We start from the raw sequence: 18,024 nt of genomic DNA, 5'->3' as shown, positions 1-18,024 counted from the left end.
CTTAAAATGTTTGCGTCATTCAATAAAATTCCCACTCTGCTAAAAACACCTCAAGCTTTCTTTTCAAATTTGATTTAATTCTCAGTTCAATACACACCAGGTGTTTTCCTATCATTTCGTTTGTCAGTCGCTACATTTATAATTTTTACAACACCCTATAATACGAAAAGGGAGGCAAAACATTTTGGTATGTTAAAGAGGCTGAAATATAATACTAGAAGAAGAGAAACTGGGAAACATTGTCATTGGGCGAGTTTTCAATTTTAAGCAAATTGGGATATACTTTATAGGTGCCTAGCGTGAAGCCATACATTATGAAATCAATATTTGGGGTTTGTATCTAAAGTGGCATCAATCAAAACCCTCTGCTCACACTTCCCACTTAGGGAAGTGGTCATAACAAGTGTACTCGACGAGGACCCACCTTGTGTAGGGGTAGGGGGGCTATGCAAGATATCACCTGTCTGGTTAGCCAAATGGACAAAATAAACCCTGTCCGGCCCTGTAAATATCAGTCATAGAAGACTGATGACCAAAAAAATTCGCAAAAATTTGCTTTACATCCCCTCCCGGTGAAACTTTCAGGAAAGCGTGACTAGGCTTTTACCCAGTCTCTCCGCAAATTTGAGCTAAAACACTTGAATGTGGCCTACACGACGTACTTCTCAACTTGATACAAAATGGCCGCCGATGCGAAGCTTTGGGCAAACGGCGGTTGTAAGGGCAGAGAGAGCTTTTGAGATTGTTTAAAGAGAAAGAAGGCAGTACTAATGGGATTTCTATTGATTTTGATCGTCAACTGCGAAATACAAGCGAGGAATGAATCTAAATTGAGGTAGGAGTGTGTACTTGGTACGATACGTTACGAACGCATTTGGGCTGAAATGCACTGAAATATTTGCTTTCTGCGTTCGAATCCTCGCCTGGTGCTTGGAATGAATGCCTAAATGTATCTATGAGTATAAGGAGATCGTTATATTTTGAGGAAAAGGGTTTTTGGGATAAAAATATTCGAAATTCCGGGACGCTACTTGGCCGAAAAATATATGCTAATTTATGCAAATTAGGTTATTCATGCAGCTTAGATAAATTGTAATAAATTCTATATTCATTCTTTTTCAGCCAGCATTGCTGGATATGTTGCCAATATAACAAGGAACATTTTTGCTTTCAACTTTTTCTTATAACCTTAAACATTTGAGAAGCTTGTTGCTTTTTGTCCAAAATTTTTGGTCACTTTACGCTGATTTATGCTAATTAGATAAATATATTCAAATATATTATGGGTTGATTTGGCCAAAAGTATTTTTTTCTGAAAGCCTGTTTCATAACCTTTCAAACGAGATATGGCTTTCCTCTCAGTTGTAAATATCTACTGAGAAAATAAATAAAGGGAAAATGTAGTCAATTTTGACTGTTTTTTGACCGGACAAGCTTGAGATATTATTAATTAAATTAATTAAAATTTGAGTTGAGACATTCCTATTAGGTGTGCATTAAGCTTGCCTTGCTGGAGAAATGGCACGAGGAGGTTTGAATCTTTTTCTTAGTTTCTACTCCTGATAGAGTGGGGACTATACAAACAAGACACCATCTTTTAAGGTGGGGAAGGGGGGTACATGAAGAGACTACCTGTCTTTTTGCAGAGTAGTGGGTCCTGTCTGAGTACAATAGTTTTCACCATTTCCCATAATAGTTTCTTTTATTATCCCAAATTAGGGTGGTTACGTGACCAGCGCGGTTTTAAGGTCTAAGAGCTTCTTGTTTACGATTAATTCTAATGCCTTGAAAACCATCTCTTGATAATATTTTCGGTCCAGAAGCCTTGGTAGTTTACTTGCAAAATTTTCAATGTTTTAAACATCCAGGACTTGGAAAAAATACTTTTCAACAAGAAAAATACATTTCGCTTAGAAATCGAACATTTCATACTAAACATGCTAAGTAAAGATGAAAGGATCCGTGAACTTTCCATTAGTAACTGATTTATTAACAATTAACAATTCACCTCTGAAAGTTATACTCAAAAAATTTTGGCTGCATCACGTGACGCGTTTAGACCAATCGCGCACGAAAAAATATTTGATAGATTCTAAGAGCTGATAACCCATGTGTTGAATCAATCAGCCGCAGTATGCTGGAAATGCACCGAATAACCAAGGCTGCAGTTAATAATTAAAATATTAAGCCGCTCTCACCTGACCTGCACCCAAAAAGAACTCTTTGCATTTCTTGTACTCCTCCTCTTTAATTGTGGTTTCCAGTTTCAACTCTTTGAGCCCGAGCTTTTCTAAAACATCTGGTGACACAAGAGTTTGTTCGGCCACCTTATTAAGATGGCCGCTGATGTAATGTTCCCAAAGTCCTTCAAGGATTTCAAGTGAGCTGCATGTCACAGTTATTAACAAACTTCCTACGCTGTAACTTACAACACCAATTCCAAGCTGAACCTTCAAGTACTCTAGAAATTGGTTAAAGTACTCATTAACGGAAAGAATAACTTTCCAGATATAAGGTTCTGTTGGAGCACTCTGGCGATTTTCTTCAAGATGTTCCCCAGTTGTCCCCTCTGCACCTCCAGACTGTAGTTGCCCTTGGTTTATAGGCAACGTGACCGTCGCTTCAGATCCGACTGCTACTCTTTCCACGGCGATTTGAATAACAGTTGTGATATAATCTGAAAGTAAAAAAAAAAAAATTAATATCCTTAGACAAAAAAGGAAACTGCCTTTGAGATATTCGAAAGATTTTTTCTGGGCTAGGCAACGGTAGTAGCTGAAGACTGCCCCAACTTTTAAACTTGGGGCTATCCGTGACGTTGGGGATTGAAAATGAAAATGAACCGTAAACTAAGAGAAAGAACACTGAATAATGTTCCCGTAACCGACGCTTGAGATATTCAAAAAAATCATAATCCATTTTTTTTAAGCTTACCTAGTCTCTGGTTAATCTGTTGGAGTTGATCTTCGACATGTACGTTGTGTTGGAGTTGATCTCTGAGATCTACGTTAACCTGTTGAAGCTGCTCTTTCACTTGCTCCACTGCATCTTTGATATCCATGTCGTTTTTGTGCCATAACTGAAGTTCATCTACATAACTCTGAGCCTCGGTTGTTAGAGGATCACGTAGCAATTTATCAATGGCCTTTTCCCATTCGTCTCTCTTTGCGTTGCTTATAGATGCAGCAATTCGTAAAAGAGCCTCGCTGATTTCTTTCCAAAGATTACAGAACTCTGAGGAGGTAATCTCCATTTTTTGGTTGTGCCCATAAACGGAATTGCGGTAGTATTTTATCCGCGCCAAATCTGCTTCAAGACTGTGGTCTGTAATGTTCGGCAGATTGTCCCATCCGGTGGTTGGCTTTGTAAGTCTGCATATTGTTCTTAACAATCTAAAAGTTAAAGTAATATCGAAATCGGTGGACTTGCCAAAGGTACCCGAGGAAGGGTAGAGGCAATCCCACTCTGGTTTGGAAAGTTTTGCTCCCTTCAGCTGGGAAATAATAGCAGGATCAACTAGCTTCAATGGAAGATCGGCGGGTGAGTGAAAATAATCAAACTTCTCTCTTAAAAGTCTGACACCTCCACACATTAAAAGTCGTGTCAACAAGTGAAAATGGTCTTTCCTATCCGCTGAGCGCAATGCTTCTTCTGCGTCTGTGAGGGACGCCATGTCCACACCCACTGATCAAACACGAGGAGAAAATAAGATCTGCAAACAATATAAAGGAGAAAATTAGATTTTTGGAAAGTTGTATGTAAATGCATGTATACACTTATTTAAAGTATGGAAACGTTCTACATGGATATTAGGGCCGCCAGCACCGGTCTCTGAATCGCGTGACGTCGACATCAATTTATTTCCCATGTTTGTGTGTGACTCACGACCTTAGCGAGCGCTTCAGTGGTTTTCTCATCTCCCGAGTTCGTAAATCACTGCTTGTTTTTTTACTTATTTACTATTTAAAATTCTTAGAATGACCGATTTTCTCTACTGGAGCTTGAGAGCACCTCCGAATCATACTTTAACAGTATTCGTCTCAGTTTGGTAAACTGCTCATTGTTCATCTTGCTTTGATGCAAATTTGACGCTATGGACATACTCCGTCAGTCATAGATCAGAATCTTTTCGATGTGCTACAAAATACTGGCTACCTAGATTTTATATTTGCACCACGAAGAAAGTATACCGAATCAAACAAGAGCCAGACACGACTACAGACATCGTTGCCAAGAAGGGCATGAAGTCCAGATCGATTGATGACATCCGATACAACAACGTACCGTATTTATGTTCTCAACTCCTGCTTTACTTTTACAAAGACGACAGACACATGAATAGTACTTACGATTTTAGGATCGCAGCTCCCCATGCGAACGATGCGTCCCTTTGACGGCTTTTTGTACCCACTGTGTCGATGCTTGGAACTTGTAGTATCACGAAGATCAAATGTTACATGATTTCAAGTATCGCATGATTTGATTCTCACAATGCATGGTCTTCATTTCAACTGCTATTTGCCTCAAGGGAGATTTGAGAAGTGTGAGAAGAGGTTTCATACAGTCCAAACTACCTGAATCGAACCGAGTTGGTTCGCTTAACTTTCCAAGTGAGTATACTTTAGAATGGTTTATACAATTGGCCATAAAAATGTGGTCGTACTTACGGGTCAGGTTCGTTGAAATGATGCCGCAAAACCTTTTAATATTATTAATTCTGACTCATTATCTGACTCCTTCTCATAGTTTCGCCACAGGGGACCCAAACGCTGTATTAGTTTTACATAATCTTGAAATAAATTACCTTATTCTTACTAATTTTCGCAAGTACAAATTTTCGCGATTTTAAAATAATCGCGAAATTTAATACGCGCAAAAAAAAACATTGCGCGAAATTTAAACACGCGAAAATTAATACCATATTTTGTATCAAAACAATAAAAATGTTAAATGTTTGGAACTGCAACTTTACCTTCTTAAAAATATCTTTCCTTCTCGCTTTCGACTATCACCCTTCCGCTGATTACCGTTTTCTTCAGCCAAGACCTCTTTAGTACAGTTACCAAAGTTTCCGTTTGCAGGCTCCTTGTAGCGTTGTAGTAACATCCCCGAACCAGACCTGTTGTTGTTTACCTCATGGATTGATTGACATGATGTATCTTCCGTCCATGCTACAGAAATAAAGTCCTTAAACATCAATAGTGGTTCTCTTCTTACGCACTCTTTATACCCTTGCGTTTGTCTCAGTGTTAATTTTTCGCTCATGGTAGACCAATGTGTGGAAAACTAAATGTTCATCTTTTAAATTGTGACAATAAAACCTTTTGCCAGGTTAAAGTTACGAATTGTGAATATTTTAAAAATCACATTTTACAGAAATTCAGGTTTGAAATTTGGATTCGCAACTAAACAACGCAAAATACAAAGTGGCTACATGTTAGGACCAGTTGTTTTTCTCTTGCGACAAACGGCTGACTGAAGTGAAAATACTTTACATACACGGGGTTTTGTTGCTGCCTCGCCAGACAGAAGTATTCGTCAGTGCGAGGAACGCTTGAGGGATGAATGGAATGGGATGTACTGTAAAATCATCACAATTGCTTGTTCTTAACATTCCTTCTAACTCCTCTTTTCTTTATTAAAACTTCTCGTAGTACGCTTATATTCCTCATCCCATTCTCAATTTTGCAACTGTGTTAAGGAAGTATTTAATAAAACCATGATTCCATTCTCGCTTGTTGGATATGAAGATTATAGCCTCATAGAATAATCACAGTAACCGAATAAAGGTTTACTTACTACGGTGAAATAATTCACTGGGAATTGTTCACTGTAGTGGCAGCCTTCGCTTGACACCATCACTACTACCACTCCCCCCCCCCCCCCCTTCCCCATGCATACACCAGCGTTTTTCAGTACAGTATATCGTTCGAAATCAAACGAGCTGGCAGTGTTTTCGACTGTAAAACAAATGAAAATGACCAAGCCAACATTAATATGTAATTAAAATATAGCTTTATTTGAATAACTAAATGTTCCACGGAAAAAAAATTCAAGATAAAAAAACCGATCGATATAATACATTTTTCTTATTTGTTTATGTAAAATAAGCTAAATATAATACATGTATTCAAAAGAATAAAAATATACGACTGGATACAATTCATTTAAATTATTGACATTCTATGAAATGTAACAATCGTAATACAATGTAAATGCAAAAGGCAAGATTTTTGATATGAATGGAGCATTGTTTTAATTGTTCGTCTTGACGAAATGAGCTTTTGCTATCTTCAATACTAAATATATTTTAATCTTTATATCTTCTTATTAAAGCATTGCAAAGTATTAAAATAATTCACTTTAATTTATCCTCGTCAATAATCGTCGGCACTCTAACTAAACATGGTTTAAACACTCTTTTAGTGATTTGTTTCAAAACACTGGTTGCCTTGTGGCCGCACAGACTTACAAACTTTCCAAATTTATTGTCGAATGGAACCAGCCCACAACGAGAATAATATATTTCTACAGAAAAAAAAAACTTTTTGGTATTTATACATTAACATATACTTTATACTTTACATTATAAATTTCTTAAATTTAAAGTATTCATTCTAAGCTTGCGTTACCTAAATTTTATTTTACATTCCTTTCGCATTCCTTTCGTAACCAATAAAAACGTCGAACCTGCTTTAGAAATCCGATGGCCGTCTATAGTAAAACATAAGAGGCCCCAGAAGGAGCGAGCTTCATACAGCTATAAGCCTGGCATTCGTCATGTCTCGTGGTAACTTACTAACTCACTAAATTTCGACATTTCATCATCAATTATCCCTTCTCCAGGTGGAGAATGGGGCTGTCAAAAAGAAATTTCGACATTTAGCTCATTCTTGTTGTTTAGCAACAAGAAAGCGTCTCCTTGATGGATTATTTATATAGGAACAATGTTCAAAAAAGCTAATTAATTTAGTAATTTTATGTTCATGGAATATCAAATCTGTTATGAACATATTGAAATATTTCTGCTTTAATTCGCAAATTGACAAAATCCTGTAATGCCAAAATCATCATTATTATCAGTCACCACGCAGTTCTAAACTATTTATAAGGCCTGGTGAGTTTCACGTCACATTTGGGAAGATTGGAGTCATAGTAATGTCTTATCAGCTCTTCCATTTTTTGACATCTTGGTCCGTCAGGGTCAAGAGCATAGCCTTGTTTCTGAGAACAAAGAGAACACAAACAGATCAGAAGGACGTAATGGATGAAGGAAGGAAGGAAGGAAGGAAGGAAGGAAGGAAGGAAGGGAGGGCGGTCGGCAAGAAGGAAGGAAGAAAGTGAGGGAGGGGGAAGGAATTGAGGGAGGGAGGGAGGGAGGAGGGAGGAGGGAATGGATGAGGGAAGGAAGGGAGGGAGGACGGTTGGCAAGAAGGAAGGAAGGAAGTGACGGAGGGAGGGAGGAAGGAAGGAAGGGAGGGAGGGAGGAAAGCAAATCAAATGAAGCAGCTCTCTCTTACCTCGTCATAGAATATCATGTAATGTCGTACACGATCTCCCGTCCACACTGACAAAGCCTGCATGACAGAAACAAACCGACGTAAAACGTTTCGCATATCGGCAGTGATAGTACTGAAAAAACTAAATACAACAGCGAAAACAATGTAGACAAATAATAAATATGTGATCGCAGCACACGCTTAGGAATGCTTAGAAAAAGGTGCTGAGGAACGACTGCAACATGGTCACCCGAGAGTTATTTCTTTGGCTAACGATACGTTTAAAAGAAGCTGGTAAAAGAATTGTCTCGTGACGGTAGTCAGTGGAGAGAGCAGCAGCACAAAGCCATACAAGAATAAAAAAAAAGTAGTGATGCTTTCTTACCCGCTTTGACTGTGCGGTTTGACTTCCACGCATAATGTAAACTCCTAGCTTGTTCTCCAGCAGACTGAAATAAAATAAACAAGCCAAGCTAACTCACCTGACTCCTAAATTCTTTGACTATAGCTTTTTTACTTAACAATTATTCCATAAGCCCGCGTTGGATACGAGGTGGTAAATAGCTTAAGAGGCGCGAAGCGCCGAGTTGGCTATAACGACTCGTATCCAACAAGAGCGAATGGAAAAATTGTTTTATTAAATTCTTCTCAAGTTTACATCGACTGGACATTTCATTTTGATGTAAACGAAGTGATAGTATGAGGAGGCGCGAAAATTTCTGGCGCGGTGTTCACTTCTTGAGTTGAATGAAAAATACGAGGAAAGCGAGCGAGAGAGTTTTCTTCCCAAGATTTTCCTCGAACAATCTCCTCTAAAGTCGTCTAAATATCCTGGAAATTGTGACAACAGTTAAGATTTACGAGAAGATCCGAAGTAAAAGCTTTTCTGGAAACTACAAGCTTGTGCAAGTCGAACGAAGCAAGTGTTTACATTGTACTTCTTTACGGCTCCACGGCTGTCATCAAGACTGCTATATTATTTGAAGCGAAATTGAGCTCAAAGTGGAACAGGTTTATTGAAGTATAAAAGGACAAAACCAAGATTGAAAGGTAACAACTTTAGCGGCACTTGCCGCACTCATTTCCCATATACATGTAAGGTCAAACATAGACCTGTATATGAGCTGATAACCGGGATTCAGTAAACCAATCAGAAAGCTAGAAATGCAATATCCGAGGTTGAGAATTTAATAAATCTAAATATTCTACACTATGCAAGGTACTATTGTTGCTGCAAAGGCGTGATGCTAGTTGATGAAATATATAATAAAATGGTTTTTCCTTCAGGAAGATATACATTGGTGAAACTTGCCACACCTCGATGTTTCTGTCGACTGATACGCCCTTCATAAGTCGATACAAAAAATTCCCTGACTTTTCACTGACCTCAAAACAATTTTCACTGACCTGCACTAGGCGAGTTATGAAATAAGTCAGATCAACTTTTACATTTTCTTCAGCTTCTTCTGCAGACCATCGATATTCTTCTTTCATTTTTCAATCTCTTTACTTTCTACGGGATTTTGAACGCCCTGACTTTTCACTGACTTTGACAAGAACTACGATTTCCCCTGACTTTTTGCAAAATTCCCTGACTTTTCCCTGACCTTGTCAGCCACTGGGTGAACACGCGTTATTATCATCATTAAAACGTACAAATCTAAGCAAACCGTGTCACATTGGTAAAGTAATTTTTATACACATTTTACTGCAACGACTTCACCTTGCAACTTAAAGTGTAGTGACTTTACTTACGAAGGGACATCATTCTTATCCACGTCAAGTAGTAAAGCAGAGGAAGGAAGAACATCCTGCAAGAAAGGAATGAATAAAAGTACTGTCACCTAGCAACTAACGCTTAAAAGAGTACACACCATCTTTGTATGAGTCCATACTTGCGTCAGTGAATCCTATGTAGCTATGTATACTACTGTGTCACAAAAAAGGCTCCACAAACTGAATGTTGGTTGGTTGGTATATACAATCATGCATTTAGTCGGTTACTCAGTCGGAAGCCATGGTCAAAATATTATAGAGGTCTGTCATTGTCCTTGCTGACTGAGCAAAAACATTGGCCCTCCCGGTTTCGCACATGCTTTCCATGTCTAGATTTGTCCCTGAGTCCTTATGCGTCCGATAGCGCGAAAAGGACCGATGATGAAGCGAGTCAAAAATGCAAAATACATGGAAAAAAATTGGCTCGCCACCTACATTCAAAGGGAGTGTCCCTCCACTCGGGGTCACCCTGCCTGAGCTGACTTCGCCACCTCTTATGTAAACGGTTCGCGTTTTTTTTTTTATTAAAATGCACGAAAAGTCCTCTCATCCAAGCAGCATCAGCTTTTTCCATATAAACAAGCAATAAAACTCGAGCAGCTATGATATGGTTGTACAGTGTACTCACCTCATTTTGGTGCCGTCGAAAACTCTTCCCATCAGGGAACCCCCTGCAGAAAAGTTATTTTAACAATATCAGCGAAAAACACTTGAGAATGAAAATCCAAATGGCTTGTTGGGATAATGATAGACCTGCTTGACGTGTTTGATTCACCATGCAATGACATTGCGTGTTGCATTAGGTACTCAGGTCAGGTACATGTACTTTGTAAAATTACACTTCCATATTAGGCACAAATTCCAAAACAGAGCGTTCCGCTTCAGTTTCCTAAAGGAGGTTACACCAGCTACAAAAATGTTGAAAACTTCTGATAAGGAGATTGTGGGAGAGAGTTACCAGCTCTACAGATGGCACGTTTGTGGACCTTGTGCCACCTTTGCGATCCAGATTGCTGCGGAGCTGAGAGGCCATCCCTTTAACCTTCCGGCGATTGTAGAACTAACATTTTAATCGTAGTTTCATTAACATTATCTATTATCAAGTAGTTAATTTACAAATTGTATCCTCTTCTTATTCGGACATTCCGGACGCGCGCGGCACTATTTTTGCGGGCCAAAAATCCCTAATTATCATAAAAAATACAATAGTAAGTCCCCGAAAATAAGTAACAATAAGGTACACTGAACTTGCATTAATATTTTGTGACAGAGAATGTTTGTTTCTTTGGAATTTAATAAAGAGCAATTATTACTGATGAGAACAAAACTAACTTAGGATTCCTTAATGTTCCTAACTCTGCTGGTATATTTTTAAGAGCATACAAAGAACAAAAAAAGTATCCCTTACTGGACAGACCTTGACAGAGTGGACGTTTTCCCATCATCTGTCACATCTTCAGGGCTTGTGTCAGGTTCTATTTCCAAATAACCTTCTCCTTCTTCATCATCTTGTTCTGCACCACAAATTATTATGATACCAATCAATATTATATCACATACAAACTAACATCTTCTGTATCTATCATCTGATGAAGCTAACAGGGGATTGCAACCCTCCAAGCTAAACCATTTTGGCGCTGGTGACTACATTGAACCGAACTCCCCGCGCTAAAATCGGAGGATTGAAATCATGAGCTAATAGCAACTAAAATTTCACTGGCGACCAAACTTGAGCGGGGTGGCCAAATGGCCACTAAGGAAAAAAATAAACTTGGAGGGTTGGATTGGTTTTAAAGAAAGCAAAAGAAGTTTAGTTGTTGATGTCACTGAAAACACACTATACAGTAGATGAGTATAAAAAAAGTCGCAGCCTGAGTTATTCCTTAACTGCCAATTCAATTTAATTGCTACCAAATTATTCAGAAAGCCTTTTTAATATAAAATTATGTGCATATGTATTTCAAACAACAATATTCATACATGTACATATACTGTTGTTCAAAGCAAATTGGGAATAACTCAAAGTCGCATCTACCAATGAAACCTAATGTTAAATCCAAGCAGAAATAGAAAATCATCTCTCAGTGTTTGTATTTAACAATTAGACTATAAGCAGGAGTTTTCTACGAGTGAATAGTCAACAAGGCGCATCTGAGTTTACTATTGCTCATAGAAAACAATATGCTCAGTATCTCTACAACTAACAACATGGTAACATTAAATTTCAAAAATTTGGCGATCTGAATTATAATGTACAGTGTACATGTAAGTCACATCAATTCACTAAAAGTATATGTAGCTATCTTTCGAGGAATACCTTCAGAAATTTTATCGTCCAGGTTACTTTTTGTTTATTTTACACCAGAAATGCAAAGTTAACCACAATATATATATATATATAGTTGTGTACTGGAGCATACCTTCAGACGGTTGATATGTCAAAATGGGTTCTGTGACATGTTTTTTAAGAGGTGGTGGTCGTGGCAGTGGCTTGGGTGGAGCCAAAGGCTTTCCGTGTCTTGACGGTACAGCTGGGGGTACATTTGACTTGTGGTTAAAAAGAGGGCTGGATACTGGAGAAGGCTGTCTCATTGGTGTTAGTGATGGAGATTCTCCAAGGGTTCTAGGATTCTTGGGGAATCTACTTGCTCCTGTGTTACCTGTGTAGCAGAACCCCATGTTTGGTTTTCCAGGCCTTGGATGAGGCGCAGGAGGTGTGGGCCTGGGGAGGCGTGGTGATTTTTTTGGCATGTCTATGTCAGGAGGTGGACAGTACAATGGTTCTGAAGTAGGCTGTTGTGAAGCCCCTGCTAAACCGGGGCAAGGTAATGGAGGCTTTCCAAACAGAACAGCCAGTTGATCCAAATCAAATTTTGGCTCCACTTCTGGGTAACAATAGTCTTCTGAAGGATCATTTGACTCAGTTCTGTAAAACATCAAAGAATGGTAAGACTGTATCATCTGTATTGCACCTTGACAGAACATTACATAATTTGCTGAGTCAACTACAACTTTGACAAATCTTTTGCAGCAAGAAATACTGAAATGTCAAAATTTTGCAAGGGTATGACAATTTTAATATATAATCATGATAATTTTATAAGCTTGTTCACGGCTATATTAGCCTAAGCAGCCTTACTGTTTTGTTAATGCCAGACATGTAATTAGACATAACCAACTCTTGAAATGCCAAATGCAGAGAAATCAGCACCGAACACAAAAATACATGTACAGTGTACTCCCTTCCATCACATTCCAAATTAACTTAAAATAAAAGATACTTACAGTGCATGTTTCAGGTCATGATAATGGAAGTGAGTCTAACAAAAAAATGGTAAAACCCGAAAACAAGCCACAACATGTATGGGTACAATAATGTATTCAAAGGAAATAACTGTAAGTTATAAATCAAACAATTTCCATTTGAAATAATATGTTAACTTTGCTTAAAATATTTTTTATTAAGACAAATTATTTTAGCTGTCAATCAATAAACATAACAGTGATTGTATTGGCAGAACTCACATGCTCGGCTTTGCAGTTCCACAGTATTCACTCATATCTGTATTTATACTCTCCATCCATTCCTGGAAAATTAAAAAAAAAAATCTTCATAAATTTGTCAGCATTGACTAATAACAATCTACACCTACAATAACAACACACAAAATAGTCATACATGTATTTCTTTATTAAAGGCAAATAATAAAAAAAATCATCCTGTGAAAGAATCATCCTGTGAAAATTGCCTAATACCTAGCCAACAATGTAGTAGCGCATAAGCAGAGATCACTAAAATCAGACGATTATTTCATAAGATTGGGCAGGATAATTGCTTGCAAAAATTTGACATGATTTACGGTCTAACCATCTCTGGGGGGTTGGTGGTCTGGGGTGGAGGAGGGGTCTTAATAAGAGGGGAACTTATTAAATTTTTTTACTTCCTGACAGGGGTGGGGGGTGGGAGGGGCTTATTAGAGAGAGGGACGGAAGGGACTTAATAAAGCCATAATGATTACAGTACATAATATCACACAGCCCCAATTATTATAGAACATTGCCAAAAACAGTTGATAATTGTTCTACAGGGAATAACCGAATCACTACATAAACAATTTAATACTTTTTGTGGTTAAAAATGGTTGTTCCAAATTGGATGCAACTCCACACAAAAGTGTCATCAAGTACCACCACATGCACAGTTCGTCAGACAGCTACTTACAGTCATTTCTTTTTCAGAATATGCAGCAAAGTAATAAGTCCTCTTTTCTGGCTGCAAATGAACTAGTTTAAATGTCCACTGGTATTTAGAAGCTTTTTCTGGTGCAGGAGACAGCCTAAAAGACGGAGGATCAATAGATTAAATCAGAATGTTGTACAGTCTTAAAATTATCCCAGTGCAAGGTCGTATAATGCAATTTGTCTCCTACAAAAACTTTAACTTGAACTAAAACTTTGGCTTGAACTTAACTTCTCAAAAAAATTAATATAATAGTTCACTTGAATACTTGTTTAAACAGTAACAAATTTCAGAAAAGACAATAATTGCTGTTTTCAAAATTTGTCAAACTTTGACTGAAATATCATTTCACTTGAAATGCTCATTAAATTTCACAAAAAGCTCTGAAAAGTTGCAAAAAGCACCAAAACATTTTTGCACTCTGGTTTTTGCAGTACTCTACATTCCAGCTATGGACTGAAAGAATAACTTAAGTACAAGTACATGTACCTGTATCCACTGAGAGAAAACTTCCCTGCTGTAGTTGTAGATTGTGAATCATTGTAATAGTACAGGCAGCCTTTGTGCAAAATGATATACCTATCACGCCCTATAGAAAATGACATGTAGTAGATGTAATCAGATCAGTGTCCCTATGACAATGTGTATGCCTCTAGCCTGTTAATGCGGTTTTCAGTGATATGTAAACTCTGAAAATCAATCCTCAACCGTCGCTTTTGGCCGCTCGGCTGTAAATCATCTTAGCGGACCGAGCTCGGGAAACAAAAGTTCACTTCAACTGGGTCAAAGGGTCACATCTGTCAGTTGTGATAGGTAGATTTCAATTCCATTTCGTTTGTTTCTGTTTTTTAAGGTTCGTTGGCTCAGTCGCCATAATTAAATTTCCAATGACCAGCTTCTATGGCCTGAGGGCATGGATATTTTCTAGAACCAAATCATTCACCACTAACGAAATATTTAATCATTGAAGAGATGTAATATACATAACAAACCAACTCACATGTCTTAAACGTTCCACCCTCTTTCCTAATCCATCCACATTTTCTACAGTGTATATCCTTGAGTAGTTCCTGTGCAGGCATTGACTGGAAAGGTTCAGGCATAAGCTGCTGTGACTCTGACAACGATCGTCTCCTTCCATCTTCAACAAGACTTGGGTTGCTGCCAGGTGGCAGTGTTGAGCTCACACGGCCAGGTGTATTAGCAGCCATAGCTGGATTCCAACTGTTATAACATCATTATATAAGGACTGTGCTTTGATTATCTGAGGTTGCCTGTGAAAGCAAATTTTTGTAAATAAATACAAACAATGACTGCACACTCTCACTTTGTTTATACTAAATTTTGCTATGGTTTTAAAACTTGGTCATCCAAAACCCAAACAACTTGTTCTTTTTAAATAAGAAGAAATAAAGCAAGAATTTGTCTCTTAAGTGAAACAAAGCAAACAATTTGAACTGTTGTTTTAGTTTCATTTTCCATTTTCAGACCTACAGCACTGCACTGGCTACATACCTGAAGTTGTAAACTGCACTTAATTGTATCAAAAATGGCTTTTTGGTTACTATCCTTTCACTCTTGTTCCTTTTAAGGTGAAAAGCCCAATGGAAAGAGACAAGGACAAGCAATTTTCCTTCAATTTAATTACTGACAGCAACATGAAGAACGATAAAACTGGCAGTGACACAGGACATAATCAAATTTAGACAAGCAACACGGGAACCCCCCCCCTCCCCCCGGCAGGGCTTCACCTAGCCTGTACACCCAATTCAGACCAAAATCATTCCTTATGAGGTACATGTAGCACATACCCCAAGGGGAGTTCCCCATCCCCCCACCCCACTGGGCTATATAAAAAACCTTTACTTTCATTGGGCTTCTTACTATTTGAAATACAGTAACTATCATACTGAGGGTGGAACATTTATCAGCAGCTTTCAGCAGTACTTGCATGGCGTCGCACATGTAATACTAATACCAACAAAGTCTTGCGTAATTAGCATGACTCAAATCGAATCGGTGTTTTCCCTTGTACAACTCATAGTACAAAAGTGACAGTTCGGTCTCAGACAGGGAAGATTGAATACGAATTTCTCCTTGACAAACAATTTTCCTTTAACTGACATCAAGCACAACAGCAGGGTATGTTGTGGTTAAATATTGTGCTGACGAGAACGGGTTTTAGTCAGTTTAGTAAGCTTATGACAATCTTATATGTCGGTATTCGAGCGTATGATTGAGTAATTGAACAAAAATCCGTGTTGTGTAAAGAAACGGCTATCGCAAAAATTAATTACTTAAATAGAAGTAAACCTTTCATTCAACGCATTCTTTTCCGGAAAGGAGTATCCTACAAAAGCTCACACTCACCACGATCAAAATCAAAAGCTTGGATACCGTCCAGCGTCCTTCGCAGTAGCAGAACTTCGACCCCAGCCGTTTGAGCAGGTTATTCAGTGAATACTCTCGTTTTTTGATCCATTTTAAGCTTTACTCTCACCTTTCGTGAGAAAGACACAGTTTAAGCACGCTAAATGGAGTATTTCCGCATAGAATGTAATAAGCAATATCAAGTCGAGCTTCGTACTGTCTCCCACAGAACTCACTTCCTCTAGTTCCAGGAATGGATGAGGAACTGAATCACGTGAACGTTGTGTACATTTCAAGTGTGGAGGGGAGGGGGGAGGGGGAGGGGGGGGAGTGGGGCGGCGGAAAAAGTGCGGGAATAAACATTTCTTTAATTTTTAGTGAAAATACATAATATCGGTGTTGAGGGATGAATTAGCTATTTATTTTGTTTTGTTACCCTGGCCTGAGAATATATGCGGTTCGTGTTATTAAAGCTGATTTCCGCGTACATGAAGACATTACCCGAGATATTGGCACGAGAGGGCAGCCGGGTGCTGTTCATTTCGTCTGTTTTCGAAAACAAACAGGATTCGTAAGCGGAATTGTTCATGCCAAAGTAACAGAAATTTAACTTCGTCATGGTAGCTCTGATTAAATTTGAAGCGTAAATTATTGTTTCAGACTAAAGAATCTAGAGCGAGAAAATGTCGTGACCGAGATATTTAAAGCGACAGCTATTTGCGGCCTGCACATGCATATGCATGCTCATGACATGCAGTGGAAACCCAATATTACCAAAGGAGAATATTTAAATATTAATGACGTGAGTATAAAACTTTGTATGGAAATTTCGAACTGAATATTTTTAGTAGTATTTACGGGCGATCTGAGCTATTTTTATAAGGTAACTAGGTAAATCTATCCTGCCCGATGTGGTACTTTACATGCAGTCATACACAGGAGTACGTCCCAGTCGAGCCTTCCGATCGAACGTACTAAAACGTCGTTTTCCTTGGATTCCCCGAACTTCCCGGTTTTTCGTTTCCCAGGGAGGTTCGAAAAATCGGGATTCCACTGAATTCAAAACCAGGAAGGATAAATTGACTGAAAAGTGTGGCAAACCTGGCCTCGGATCTTACCTTAAGTCACTAAGTCAGTAAAACTATACTTTAAACTTGTCACATCGGGTCCTCGTCGATCCTTGCTCTTCAATTGACCTTCTCACTGCGGTAATTGATTGTTTCTGATCTTTCCCTACACACTCTCTAAAATCTTCGGTGTAGTTTGAGCCTATACTTGAACAATCACATTAAATATGCCCAAATTCGTTCTCTTTTAATTAATAACATCGTCAATGACAATATAGGTTTTGAAGTCAGAATTCAAGTGGTCTCTTCTGTTTGTCTGGAAACATTGCCTCGTGATCTTGACTGTAACAACTGTACTTTAACGTCAAAAGGATATAATCAGGGCACCCGACGAGGAAATTCAGTCAAACGTATTGGATGTTGTTGTACAGATTTCCCGTATCATTTTATAGGGCCTTTTAAACGAAATATTTTTGTAAAACTAACACAGTTAAATGTTTTCGGATTGTCTAATTGAATATTTATTAATAATGGTAGATTCTTTCACGGAACAAAATCTCATTACCCAAAACAACATTTTTACCTCTCCGTTTAAACAACAGGTGTGATATATTTCCTATAATTACTACGAAGGTTCGAGGATAATATTTCACACAAACAAAATCTGAGGGGATAACAGACCTTCCGAACGGATATTAACCGAAATGATCCGTTGGGTGCCCCTAATGAAATAAAGATCAAAACTAAAGACACTGTTACTATCTTCCTAAACCTCTCCAATCCTGCCAGGCCATTTTCAAAAATACCATGATAATCTTTGTTGTCTACCAAAAATTTTGCATAAGCATTGTTTTCTATTTCTCTTGGGACAGCAAAACAATGCTATGCACATTTTGGGTAGACAACGGATATGGTAATAGACCATTGCATTATGACGTAAATGCGCAAAGACTTCTGGTAGTTGTAGTTAGGTTCGCGCGAATTTTGAATCGTCATCAGCCCGCTTGCCCAAGAAAATCGTGATGGAGGTAAAGAAAATTGCTCTCACCGAAGAAGACGTCCCTGTGGCTTC

At 38.3% G+C, this 18,024-nt stretch overlaps 2 protein-coding genes across 3 annotated transcripts; both read right to left on the bottom strand.

Annotated features, from left to right (window-relative positions):
* Positions 1-1,882: 1,882 nt before the first annotated feature.
* LOC144639324 (uncharacterized) lies at positions 1,883-4,935 on the bottom strand. The gene is made up of 3 exons (XM_078498645.1): positions 4,350-4,935; positions 2,935-3,712; positions 1,883-2,677 (listed from the first exon to the last, which is right to left on the bottom strand). The coding sequence occupies exons 2-3, from the start codon at positions 3,671-3,673 to the stop codon at positions 2,184-2,186; spliced, it is 1,233 nt and encodes a 410-aa protein (XP_078354771.1). The 5' UTR covers positions 3,674-3,712; positions 4,350-4,935; the 3' UTR covers positions 1,883-2,183.
* A 1,063-nt stretch (positions 4,936-5,998) lies between these two features.
* LOC144643040 (uncharacterized) lies at positions 5,999-16,700 on the bottom strand. Of its 2 annotated transcripts, none has more exons than XM_078502161.1 (12): positions 15,886-16,700; positions 14,516-14,789; positions 14,005-14,104; positions 13,498-13,612; positions 12,801-12,862; positions 11,696-12,201; positions 10,684-10,789; positions 9,904-9,946; positions 9,255-9,310; positions 7,885-7,948; positions 7,521-7,577; positions 5,999-7,224 (listed from the first exon to the last, which is right to left on the bottom strand). In XM_078502161.1, exons 2-12 carry the CDS (start codon positions 14,724-14,726, stop codon positions 7,102-7,104), a joined length of 1,443 nt encoding a protein of 480 aa, XP_078358287.1. In that variant the 5' UTR covers positions 14,727-14,789; positions 15,886-16,700; the 3' UTR covers positions 5,999-7,101. The 2 variants fall into 2 exon arrangements, with proteins under 2 accessions (XP_078358287.1, XP_078358288.1); XM_078502162.1 differs by having other exon boundaries at positions 10,693-10,789; positions 15,886-16,697.
* Between the last annotated feature and the right edge of the window lie 1,324 nt (positions 16,701-18,024).

Source organism: Oculina patagonica, chromosome 2, assembly GCF_052425735.1.
Source record: "Oculina patagonica isolate OP01 chromosome 2, crgOcupat, whole genome shotgun sequence".
Taxonomy (NCBI): domain Eukaryota; kingdom Metazoa; phylum Cnidaria; class Anthozoa; order Scleractinia; family Oculinidae; genus Oculina; species Oculina patagonica.
The sequence above is the reverse complement of the archived record's forward strand: the minus strand, read 5'-3'. Positions and strand labels throughout refer to the sequence as shown.

Coding starts and splice junctions, on each gene's coding strand:
- LOC144639324 (XM_078498645.1), bottom strand. CDS start 3,673: ATGGCGTCCCTCACAGACGCAGAAGAAGCATTGCGCTCAGCGGATAGG. Junction 2,678..2,934: donor ACAGATTAACCAGAGACTAG/GTAAGCTTAAAA, acceptor TTTTACTTTCAG/ATTATATCACAACTGTTATT.
- LOC144643040 (XM_078502161.1), bottom strand. CDS start 14,726: ATGGCTGCTAATACACCTGGCCGTGTGAGCTCAACACTGCCACCTGGC. Junction 13,613..14,004: donor TTTTCTCTCAGTGGATACAG/GTACATGTACTT, acceptor TCCGTCTTTTAG/GCTGTCTCCTGCACCAGAAA. Junction 10,790..11,695: donor GACATATCAACCGTCTGAAG/GTATGCTCCAGT, acceptor TTTGTGGTGCAG/AACAAGATGATGAAGAAGGA.